General features: G+C 37.4%; 2 protein-coding genes across 3 annotated transcripts in view; one reads left to right on the top strand and one right to left on the bottom strand.

Moving 5' to 3' along the window:
• LOC131075978 (seipin-1) overlaps positions 1-8253 on the bottom strand; it is a 31668-nt gene extending 23415 nt beyond the window's left edge. The window contains exons 1-2 of one of the 2 annotated variants that reach the window (XM_058012990.2): positions 7912-8049; positions 7363-7784 (exon numbers count right to left, since the gene is read on the bottom strand). In XM_058012990.2, coding sequence (XP_057868973.2) covers positions 7363-7719 — 357 coding nt within the window. In that variant the 5' untranslated portion in view covers positions 7720-7784; positions 7912-8049. Of the gene's footprint in view, positions 1-7362 lie in introns of both variants that reach the window. The other variant, XM_058012989.2, reaches the window with a different exon arrangement.
• Positions 8254-11492: 3239 nt separating this feature from the next.
• On the top strand, positions 11493-11945 carry LOC131858447 (uncharacterized). Its single transcript, XM_059211686.1, has one exon. It carries the CDS (start codon positions 11493-11495, stop codon positions 11943-11945), a length of 453 nt encoding a protein of 150 aa, XP_059067669.1.
• Positions 11946-12960: the final 1015 nt, after the last annotated feature.

The following is a 12960-nucleotide window of genomic DNA, read 5'->3' as shown; positions in this document are numbered from 1 at the left end:
AAAGATGTTAGTGCACATACCACAATGTGGATAAGTTGAGAATTTAATTATTCTCATGTGTTTATCCTTAGTATTGCTTGTTTTGCAATACTGATATCACGTGCTTAGGTGATATCGTGTCATCACAAGGTGATGAATTTCTTGTATCACGTGTTTAGGTGATACTCCATGTCATGTGCTTAGGTGATATGGTTACTTGTATCATATGTTTTGATGATACTTCATGTCATGTGTTTAGGTGATATGAACCCTTGGAGAATGAGATTATAAACTATATAAGGAATACTGGTCATCAAGAGAAATGTGATGCTAGACACTTTGTTTGTTATTCATCTTCCCAAGCTAAGAGGGAGTGTTGATACATAATAGCTTCGGTAAGATAAATGATTGAATGGGAGATAAATGAAGTCTCCCATTCAATCATCTATCTCATCAATAGATAATTTCAGATCTCACTGATTATTCCTTTATCTGATATTTATGTTATAATTGCTCTCCTTATTCTGTTACAACATCTATCAATTATGTTACTCATGCAAACTGATGATTAAATTAAGTGCAAACTATTAAACTGATAAACCGATAATGATCGGGTTTTATTCTAACCCCCGATTCATTATCGGGTTACCATTTTAATAGCCACCGAATTTACATAATGATCAGGCTTGATGAATTAAATGGTTATCGGGCTTAATGCATTACCACCGACTAACTAATGTTATCGGGTTAAATGAATTGCTAACCAACTAACTTAAGTTATCAGGCTTAAACCATTTTAATTGCCACCGTATATATTAATCGGGCTTAAACCAAACATTGCCACCGATTAATATTGATCGGGTTTTATCAAACATTGCCACCGATTACCATCGGCCTTGTTATGTTGTATATTGACAACCGAAATGATATCGGTTCATTTGCATATGTTATGGCACCGATTAGCAATCGGTTATGGAGGGACACAACCAAGGGGTATCTTGGTCGGTCATGTCCAAAGGACATGATCAATCAAGGTACCACTTGATCGGTCCCCTCCATGATATATATACACCGATAAAATGTTGTGGAGAGTACATAGAAAATATTAATGCTCCCTCTCCACCTGCAACAAAGAAAAGAATCAGATTTATTATATTGTGAAATAACATATACTTGAAAAGAAAAATTACTTTGAATATAACTTGCTCTTTGAATTGAAAATTGAAATACATTTACCCTGAAGGTATAATAAACAGACCCTAGAGCAGATCTAAGGAATATTTATGACCAGAAATGTGTGAAGACCATGAGCAGATTATTTCAGACTTCATGAGAAGTTAATTTCAGACTTTATGAGCAGCAAGAGATTGAATGGGGGCAGACCTGATATAATCAGATTTAGGCATACAGATATTAGTATTACAACTGTGATTTGATGTGAAATAATAATTCTTGTGGATCTGAACTTGGATTTGTGATTTTAGGGCAAAAACTAGGGCATGTAGAAAAAGGGACATTACACTTGAAATCAAATTTTATCATAGGAATGCATTTTTAATTAAAAAGAACTTTCCTATTTTTCTTTGACAGCTATATATTATCTTTTAATTTTACAATTGAAAATTTTGTATTGACTATGTCTCCCATCTCAATAGGTTGGAAATTCTTCTTCAATTTAGTCAAGCACAACCCAGTTGGCTGCAAAACAGCTAAAGGAGCTGGTCTATGTGTGTTCCAACTTGCACCTAATATCACATAAGCAAGTCAAAGTAGGGCGATGACAAATTGTAATGTAGACCATAAGTGAACTAATATGCTTTTGTTGCACCACTTGCCATAGTTTTTTAGAGAATGAAGTGGCTCCCACACATGATGCAACTAGTGGGAGTGGCAATGCAACTGTTTTTAAGTAAGGTGATGAGGAATTAGAATGTAGCCCCTAAGTGTGCTAACTTGGATGCTTTTGTTGCACAACTTGCTTTAGTTTATTTAGATAATGATGAGGCTCCTATACATGATTCAACTAGTGCAAGTGGTGATGCAACTTCTTGTGGTTCAAACAAACCAAGCACTGACATTGATGCTCTCAATGAAGAGCAAGATGAAGATTATTGATTGTAAATGTGTATTGATTTGGCATTTGACATTGAATTATCAATTATCTCTATCACATTCACTTATGTTTTCAATTCTATATGCTTTGTTGAAAAAACAGGTACAGCCATACCCAACCATGTCAAACCAACAACACGGGGGAAAAACCAAAAGGTAGTGGCAATTGCTTGTCTACATAATTGCTATTGCTCAAAACAAACAAGTACAAAAACAAAAATTACTACTTCTAGATGTTCTTCTTAGCTGTAAAGTCTACCAGTTCACTCTTCAACTAGAATTCTTCTTCTCAAAATCACATTAACACTCAAACTTACCTCGAATGTTGAACTTTGCGCTCTTCATGTCTTTATATAGGTGCTAGTTGTGCAAAATGACAAGATAAAATGGGACAATTCATCTTTTCTTGGATCCATATGGATCAATCATCAAGTGACTGAAAGGCCATATTGTTATAATGCGTTGGTCAAGTTTACCTAGGGAAGCCTTATCATGTAAAAAGAGTTCCATTGTAATTTTTTCTCTTTCCACATAATAAATTGTTATTCTCATTGCACATAATAAGTTGATTTTCTCTTTGCACATAAATTAACTTTTTAAATCTTTTTAGAAATAAATAATTATAAGTGTTAACAAATATTTTATTTTCAAACCAAGGAGATGCAAAAATTGTAATTTATATTTAGAGAGGTGATTGGAGAAAAAGGTGGAAAAAGCCATGCAATATCCTCCAGCATAATAGGAAAAGCGGAAGGTAATTAGGTTTAAAATAGGAAAGCATAAATATTTTCAGTCTAGAATTGTCATCCAAGGTTTCAAGTTGATTTTTGGAAAACCAAATTCCTATGTGATATGTACATTGTAGTAAAGGGGATTTTGTTTTGTAAAAATGAATTTTGTCATTAATAATCAATTTCATCAAAGTTATTGAACTCTTCATTGTTCAATGTTGCATGGATAGCACATTGTAACAACGGGGATTTTGGTCTATAAAAGTGAATTTTGTCATTGATAATCAATTTCATCACAGTTATTTAACTTTTCATTGTTCAATCTTGCATGGATAGTGAATTTATTATGATATATGCAATTTTATGATTCAAATGTGAATGGTGGATCTTGTTATGATACATGCAGTTTTTATTATTGGACCTAATTTGCAGCCCCACATTTCACAAGCAGAGGGAAAATGTTAGTGATTTCAGGCTTTGCACTGGGTTTATTATTTATGAGAAAGGTAATTCCTCATTAATTTGTCATTCTCTCTCATTAATTTGTAATACCTCATGAAAATGTGGTTTACTTGTGTGTCTATACTTATGGAAAATCAGAAAAAGATTGCACTGCATGTTTGTCTTCACTCAATATTTTGGGAAAAGCCCAAATTCAAACTTGTGAATATTAAAAATTTTGTACAAAATTTACTTCTTTGTTCTGAACAAGGGAGTTGCCCCTTCAAATGCAAAGAGACACCACACTATTCCAAGTGATATTCCCATATCTGTAAAATAAATTATCACCGTCCACTGGTCAAGTCAGATATAAATTCTGGAAAAGATTGAGGTGACATTTTTAAATGCTAACAGTTAGGACCTTCCACAAGAGCTAAAGCTTCCATCTCAATGTTTATACCATGAGAAATGTACTTATTGCTGACCATAACAAGAAAACCTTGCTCATCGTGGATAATATTATGAGTGCTTGTCAATTTCCTTTGGAGGCTCATCTTGGATTATGAATATATGTATCCCTTGCTTTTGTTGCAAACATTACTCTCAACAAGAACAAAAAGAAAAACCTAAACCAAAAACTGGATATTCATCTATATCAGTAAGGTTGCTATGTACAATGAACTCTTTCTTTAGATGCTTTAGCAATCTTCCTTACTGCCTTTTAAAAATTAAGTAGACAAGAGTTAGATAAATCCTTCTCACTTTAGTGTTATTTTGCATTATAGAAAATTAGTTCATCCCAAACCCCAAACCGATGCATTTAGTCCAAATACCCCTCCTAGCATATTCATATGGGAAATGGACGAATGAAAATGAAATTGTGTTTAATTAACCCATCTAATGCAATTTCCTGTCTGTATGTCTTCAAATGTGGAAGATGGATTTTGCAACTAAACTGTTTATCACAATTGAGAAAGAAGAAAAACCATGAAGTATGGAGAAACCAATCAAAAGAGAAAAATTATGAGCATGAGAATGAAGATAAGCTGTGGCAGAAGCACCGGCCCTTCCTTGATGGGCTTCAGAAGATGGAATTCAGATGTCCAAACTTGGCGATCACAAATAATTTATGGGATCTTGCTACTCGTGTCACCAATGGACCTTAATATAAGTACCAAAGGAGAAGAATTTTCCAGAGATAAGAGAAAGATTAAAAAAGCATATGAAAAGATGGCTAGATATCATAGCTGTGAAGGGAAAGAGGTTGTTAAAAAAAAGGACAAGAGGGAAAAAAAAGGTTTAGACATTGACAAGGAAGGGAGGAAGCCAATGTGTCATATTGTAAGAAAGGATTTCTTAGATTGAGTTATTTTATTGAGAGAAAGACTGATGCCATGTCCCCGCTTAAGCAGCCACAGCCTTCATCAAACTGGGTTGCTAGCAGTTATTAATAATAGAAACATCATCCATGGAATGAGAAGGGGCCAACCTGAATTAGGTCATGAATAAAGATGGCCAACTTGGAAGAAAGTCTTCAGCAAATAAATAAATAAAAATTAATTCTTTTGCTGGCCGACCTCCTAAGATAGGTGCACCCTTTTTGGGCAAGGAAATTAATAAATGAAAATAAAGTATTTTATACCCAGCCAACCTAATTAAAGAGACATAACTCTTGGCCGGAAAGGACACCTTAGAGGGTATAAATAAGGATTGTCTTGAGAGCATTAAGGGGAGTTAGGAAAATAAATAATTGTGCAGATTTAGAGCAAACTTAAGGAGCAAACCTTAAGAACAGAAAATAGCAGAACTTATTAATTCTTTGTACATATCGTGATGGATATTATCTGCTCATTGATGATTAAAAATATGTTGTTGCTTATGACTATTTAATACCTGACATAATATAGGATGCTCTATGTATATCCTTTCTGATTATTATAACCAGCCATGGTAGGGGAAATGAGGGATTGCAAGAGAGGTACGTGATGGGTTACTCTCCTAGGTACGCCACCTCAAGGTGGGAACCAGATAGTCCCGTGAGGCCAAGGGGGTACAGAGGGTACTGCCTTTGGGCTTAGGAGAGATGGGCTTCCAGGGCACCCTGTTGTAGCTTCATCCCCCTATCATGATGAATCAAGACAAGAAGTCCAATCATAGGGAGAGGGAAATGGTTGGCAAGATGAGGGGGAACGAGAAGTGGACACCTCACTAGGTAGACCACCTCATATGGATGGCATGGGCCACATGAGGCCAAGAGGGATGGTATATCCGCTCTTGGGCCTAGGATAGACAATCCGAGACACCCCATTGAAGTCAATTTCTCCTGTTCTCTCCTATGGTTGAGCTTTCCAAACATATTTAAATACTTTATGATTAAATTGATAATTCTGTCATGAATTTAATGATGCTTAATTAAGATAGTCTGCTTATTGAATTACTGTTGTAAATGGTTTTTAATCTGTTTGCAGGGCTTCAATCAGGTGAAAGGTATTTCTAACCCCGCTTGTTTATTTGAAAATTGAGAATTAGGGTTAATTTAGTGCATTCCCAATTATGGGACATTACAACTGAGGAGGTTAGAATGTGGATGAATGGACCTCTACGGTGTAAATGACCCTGTGAGAGTGAAAGAAGAAGATATTCACCATGTGGTCAATATCAAGGACAGTGTACAAGTTGTGTGGGATGCTCTTAAGTGCACTGTAATAAGCTTAAGGGATTTGTGCAGGTTACTTTGAGAAAAAATCCTACATGCAGTATTACTGGGGAGAAGGGAAGAAACATTAGCTCTGATCCAAATAAGATAAGAACGTGATCAACATCACCAATATGCAGGTGACTTCTCTATTAAGATAGTTCTTTTAGCTGTGTGTTTCTATGTAATAAGATGGTCAGAGACTAACAACCAATCTTATGGTAGTTTGTAATGTGCTTCTTTCTTCCTGGAAGTCAATGGTGTCAGGGGGTCTTTATTTCTTCTTGTACTGACGTTTGCATTTTCCATTTTTTGTTGATTTCGGTAGATTTATTCCTAATTAAAAATCAGCCAGACAGCACTAACCAAGAACTGATATTAGGCAGACCAAATGGGATGAGCTCAAGTGGTAAATCATGTTACAATCCCGAAGAGACATGCTATACATACAAAATGTTGAATGGGGATTGAATGTTAGAATTGGGTGAACTATGACATCTAACTCTGAGTGTAGATACTCAGAGTGAACAAGATCAGCTGCAAGTTTTGGATTAATTTAATAGAAAAGATACCCTAGGTTCTGGTAACCAAGGACAACCAATTTAAAAAAATGATATCAGACAGTTTGATGAAGGGCCACTCCACCCTTACACACTCAAGAACATGGTCTTATACCACTTGATGAAAGGTGCTCCCCTTACAAACTCAAACACATAACAAAAATAGAGAAATTGAGAGAAAATGCTTAACAATGCATAAGTTGATAATGCTTGAGGATGATTACAAATGTTCATATGCCTTGCTTATATAGCAAGAGATGATGGAGTAGTTACGACTAAATTAAATGCATGATGTTCTATAAAACCAATATTAAATAATGAGCTATGACTCATCTCTATCTAGAATGCCACCTAAGATAACTAACATGAATTTTATTAAATGACAAGTTATAAAGCTACAAAAATCACCTTACCATTTTAGCCCTTATGAACAATATTTTTGGGTGATCCTGCATCACAGCTAAACTGAATTGTTTCCATTGAGATATGGAAATGGAAATAGATCCTTTTATAATCCACAAAACCAGAAGATCTATTTTTTGGTCTAAGATAGTTACAGAAGATCTGTTTTTTAGTCTAAGATAGTTTATGGTATATGGAACCATCCCATACTGCATTCAGGAGAAACTTAGTTGTGTTATAGACAAGAGTATAAACCCTACCTGAAAATGAATAAAAACCTTGAATCTCTGTACCGCTATTAATTATCAATCCTTAATCCATTCAGGAGACGCTTAACTGTGCTATAAATGAGGGTAGAAACTGTAACGAAAAATAGATAAAAAAAACTTGAATCTTTGTACAAACTATTAATTATTAAGTTAATTGATGAGCTATTCCATACCTGAAACATCCCAACATGGCGGTTGTGATCTGACTGTGGCATAACAAAGGTTACAACTGCAGAGAACTTGTGTCCAGCTGGAATGATTCTTCTTCCAGGAACCTTTTCGCGGTTATAGGGAACCAATGGCACAATTGCGCTGGGATTGGACTCCGTGTAATCAAAATACAAGGGCTTTCTTATAATCACGGGCTCCTCAACCCACACTGAAACAAAGGCAATGCCGAGAAGTAGCGAAAAGAACAAAAGTACAACGAGCATGACACATACATAAGTGGCGGCCATGCAACCAAATCCCAACTTCCTCAAGACAAGACCTCCGCCCTCGGTAACCCTGGGAGGAACCTTCGAAATCATGGCTATGTTTTGAGTCACTACTTCTGTGGCCCTGTCCTTCGCTTGCACCGTTCTGTGCACCGGCTCTGCCACCGCAGACCAGCACAAATTCAATACGCGGCTTATTATTGCAGAAATGTGAAGGATAGTTTTTACCTGCAAAGTTAACAATTTTATGATCCATTCTGCCGGCTTCAATATAATTCCACTTACTTCATCGGCGGCTTGGTTTTCTTGTTTGGGAAGGGAAAGAATCTCGGTTTCTTCCGTGTAGGTGAATTCCCTTCCACTTCCTCTTCCTCTTCTCCTGTGATGGTACACCGAGCTTGGACTTGAAGAGCAGCTCTCCTCCTCTGTAACACCCGAGGTAGAAGCCATTGATTCTGCTCTCCTTTTCCTGTGCAGTAAGCGCCTTCGTTTAAAGATTTCGAATTTAAATGATGAAAAGATTGTTGCAATATAAAATTATGCTCGCCATGCGATCAATTGGGTAGAAGCACGCGCAGGGAGATACGTAACGTGTCGATGTTGAGAGCTTTCGAAGAATTAACGTAGATTCCACTTCAACGCGTCGCTTTCTTGTGAGACTATTTTATTCAATGTTTTATCAAATCCAATTGCACCTTGGTGTGTAATGGGTAGGTCGAAGAGAGGTGTAGAAGGTCTATTAGGTTTGATTTTGGTCTATTAGTTGCATACATTTGTACAATACATGAGTTCAATTGATAAGCAATTTAGAAAATAATGTTATTTTTGTAACAAAGATAACAATGACCTTTCACATGAGTAGTGAAATCTTTTGCGTTATGCCTCCGTGCTTGAGGAAGCGTCTATTCTGGCTCCAAAACGGTTGTACGGATTGACTAACATGTGTGTTATTCCCGCGTTTTAAACCATCGATTTTGCAATAAACGGCTGTGATTGACTAACACGTCGCTATCACACTGTACGAAAGGTCTGTTTTGGAGCCAGAATAGCTTAAGCCCATGCTTGATGCATTGGTGATGTCATCTTATGTGACATTGTGCTTATCATGATGCCTTGTGTGCACATTAGTGTGTAATGTACCATGTGAATGTTACTTACAATGCAAAAAAAAAGTTTGTTCATTGTTGGTTCAATCAATATCTTGTATGAAATCTTGTGGCATTAAATTATGGGAATGTTTGAAAAGGAGGGAGAGGGAGATAGAGGGAGAGAGATGTATGGAAAGAGAGAGGGGGGCATGTTTAGAGATAGAAGGAGAGATGAAGATAGATGTAGAAATCAAAAATAGATGCAAAGCGACATTGGGAGAGATAAAGATAGAGATATATAGGGAGATAGAGAGATATAGAGGAAGAGGGAGGTGGATATATATAGGGAGAGGGAGGGGAGAGATAGAGAGAGGAATATATATAGTTAGGTAGAGTGATGGAGAAATAGAAATATAAAGAGATATATGGGGAGGGAAAGGGAGAGAGAGGAAGAGATAGGGATATAAATAAGAGATATGGAGGAAGGGAGGGAAGGAGAGATGTGGTGAGTTAAAGAGGGGGGGCGGGGGCAGGAGGGGGGAGGGAGAAAGAAAGAGTGATAGGTAGAGGGAGAGAAGGAATAGGGGAGAGGGAGAGATAGACCAATATATAGAGGAAGAGGAAGAGATAGAGAGAGATATAAATGGTGAGGTATTGTTGGAAATTGATGGAGATATAAGGAGATATAGAGGGGGAGAGAAAGAGAGAGATGATGAGATAGATAGAGAGGCATACAAGGATAGAGAAGTAGAGATATACAAATAGAGATTGAGAGAAATAGAGGGAGATAGAGAGAGGAAGAGAGAAAGAGAGAAAGAGGGTGAGATAGATATATATGGGAAGAGAAAGAGAGAGATATGTGGGAATGGAAAGAGAGAGATATATGGGAAAAGAAAGGGAGAGAGGGGTGGAAATCTAGATATAGATAAGGGATACAAAGAGAGCAAGGGAGTGAAATGGGGAGAACGGAGAGTGGGGGGGAGAGAAAGAGACCAAGGGAAAGAGGGAAAGATATGTAGAGGAGGGAGATAAAGAATAGGCGGAGAGAGGGAAAGATGACCCAATATATAGAGAGGGAGAGAGAAAATGAGTGGGGGAGAGATGTAAGGAGATAGAGGTAGAGAAATGCATGGAAAGAAAGAGATGAAGAAGAAGGGGAGGGAGGGGAGGGAGAGGGGAATATGGCTTAATAAATAGAGATGGAGGGGAGCGATATGGGTAGAGGGAGATATATAGAGATAGAGAGGGATAGGGAGAGTAGGAGAGATGGAGTGAATAAGAGAGAGATAATAAGATAGAGGAAGAGATAGGTAAATAAAGGAAGAAAGATATGGATAGAAAAAGATAGAGAGAGGAGTAATGGGGAGATAAAGAGAGCAATATTGAGATAAAGATATAAAGCAAGCGAGATGGAGTGAATAAGAGAGAGGTAGAGATAATGAGAAATAGATATATAGGGAGAGGGAGAAATAGGGAGATATATATAGAGGCCACAATAATGAGAGAGAGGTGATAGAGACAAGTAATAGAGAGAGGTACAAAGAGAGGCAAAGAGGTGGAAAGGGGAGATATAGTGAGATAGAGACGAGGGAGAAATAAGGAGTGTTTATATATGGTGAGAGTGAGAGAGAGAGAGGGGGGGGGGTAATAATAATAAATAGAGAGAGGGAGAGTAAGAGAGAGGAGAGAGAAGTAAAGAGATATAAAAAGAGATCTAGTGATATGAAGAGTGGGAGAGAGGAAGAGATATGGATAGAAAGAGGGGGAGATAGTGATAGAAAGAAGGAGAGATAGAGAGATATAACTTGGGAAAGATAGAGGGGGTGAGAGAGAGAGAAATATATATATAGAGGGAGAGATGGAAAGAGAGGAAAAAATAGTGATAGAAACAAGGGGAGAATGAGGGGCATATGGAGAGATAGAAAGATGAAGATATATGAAGTGATATATATAGAGAGACATATATATGTAGCTTTAAGAGGGCATGGGAGGTGGAGGGAGAGATTGAGTGAATAAGAGAGAAAGGTAGATAATGAGATATAGATAGAGGGAGAGGGAGAGATGGGAAGATAGATATGAAGGGGGCAAGAGTGAGAATAAAGAAGGTCAAAGAGACAAGTGATAGAGAGATAGAGGGCGAGAGAGAGAGAGAGAGAGAGAGAGAGAGAGAGAGAGAGAGAGAGAGAGAGAGAGAGAGAGAGAGAGAGAGAGAGAGAGAGAGAGAGAGAGAGAGAGAGAGAGGGCAATTAGACAAAGAGATAGATATAGAAACAGGGAGACAAAAACAAGAGTGTGTGAGAGAGAGATATATATATAGAGATATAGATAGGGAGGGAGAGGGATATGGAGACAGAGATAGAGAGGGGATAGATATAAATAGATAGAGAGGGGGGGAGATGTAAGGAGAGAAATAAAGTAGAGAGATATGAAAAGAGAGAGTGATAGGGAGAGAGAAAGAGTAAAAAGATAGAGGGGGGGATAGGGATGCAAAGAGACATAAAGAGAGGGGGGATCTAGAGATAAAACTATATAACAAATATATTATATATTATCTTTAATTATTTCTAATGTAGAGTATAATATACAGTAATGTATAACTATAATATCAATTTTAGACATATATGACTATAATATTAATTTTAAAAATAGATCTTACATTATATTAAATACAATATATAATAACGAATCAATTTATATTATATTAAATATTGTACACAATTTTGAATATAATTATATTATATGTAATTAAATTGTACTATATTCCTTTTTGCAAGAATCATGGAATTAAGGAGGAGATTTGGTCAAAACTTGAACGGGGATGGGTTAAGATTAACTTTGACGGGGCTTCAAGGGGCTTGTGATGATGAAGGGAAGGTTCTTTTCGAAGGTGCAAAAAGGCTGCAAGATGGAACTAACAACAATGCAGAGGTGCAAGCGGCTATGTTAGCAACTGATTTGGCAGTGAACATGAAGGTTGAGAAAGTCCATTTGGAGGGAGACTCTCAAGTTGTTGTTAACGCTATTATGAAAGGTGTAACTCCGAATTGGAGATTAAATAAGTTTATTACCTTAATTTGCTCAAAACTAAAAACTTTTCAAGATTTTTGTATTTCTCATGTTAGGAGAAGTGGAAATGTCATTGCTGACAGGTTGTCCAATGTGGCATGCAATTTAGCTAAGGGAGAGATGAGGTGGTGGGATGGAAATGATAGCATCATTCAATGGAGTTAAGACGGCCTACTAAGTACGGTAGCATTGCCATACTTGAAATGTGAGAAATGTAATTTTCTCCTTTGTTCGTGTGTCGAGGCTGGTTCAAGTATTACGAGCAATTAATGTTGAATTCTTCTGCAACGACGACACATGTTGAGAGAGATTCATTAATATTTAGAAAGGGAATTCACGCTCATTTAGTGTGGCAGTTGAGTGATTTTGGTGGTGGTGATAGCAGTTTCTATTGAAGAGTTTGGTAGTTTTGGTGTGGTATTTAATATGTAAGCCAATTTCACTCTCAAATCTTCCAAACTCATGCCTGCCTTTCGGGGTTTGGTTCCTATAAAGTGGTTGGAAAAAATGTTTATGGTGAGAGATCCTTTGTTCTTGAGGGCTATTCAATTGGTTCTTGGTGAGGAGATCGTTGTCATTGGCCATAGATACCGGACAAGGGTGGATATTTAATCCTTAAATATGTCGTGAGGACTCGAATTAGGATTTTCCTGTGAAGAGGTAAGAAATGTGATGATGGCGATAGTGTTGAAAGATTAACTACTTAATATGGAATCTTTGTTGGAGTGGGTGGTCCCGGGATGGGGTTTTAATGTTTCAGAAGGAATCCCGAAGGAGCATGTAGAGCTTCGAGGCAGGCATATGAGGATTCCTTTCCTGTGACACCAAGAAGAAGTTAAAGCAAGATTTCGTGATGATGCGAGGAGAGGATGGGAAGGTCTGAAAATGTACGTTCAAATTATGGAACTGGAGGAAATTATCAGGCAGGTGAGGGGGGAAGCTAGGGTGGTGGATGAGTTGCACATGAAGCGACCGATAACTAGACACCTCTCTGCGGGATTGGCTAAGCAAAACGAGTCGTTGGTTTTCAGAGCAAATGGAGGAGTGAACAAGGTGGGGGGTGTTTCGAGCACACTAAATGCAGATGAAGTGAAGGATGAGAGATGAAGACACTATGGGCCAGGGTACCTCTTGGTGTCATTTCCTTTTTTGCTATTGTTTTTTTGAAAATCTTAGCTTT

This window comes from Cryptomeria japonica, chromosome 9 (genome assembly GCF_030272615.1).
Source record: "Cryptomeria japonica chromosome 9, Sugi_1.0, whole genome shotgun sequence".
Lineage (NCBI taxonomy): Eukaryota > Viridiplantae > Streptophyta > Pinopsida > Cupressales > Cupressaceae > Cryptomeria > Cryptomeria japonica.
This window is presented reverse-complemented; position numbering and strand designations above follow the sequence as displayed.

What these genes read in the sequence shown, in the direction of transcription:
- LOC131858447 (XM_059211686.1), top strand. Translation starts at nt 11,493, where the DNA reads ATGGAATTAAGGAGGAGATTTGGTCAAAACTTGAACGGGGATGGGTTA.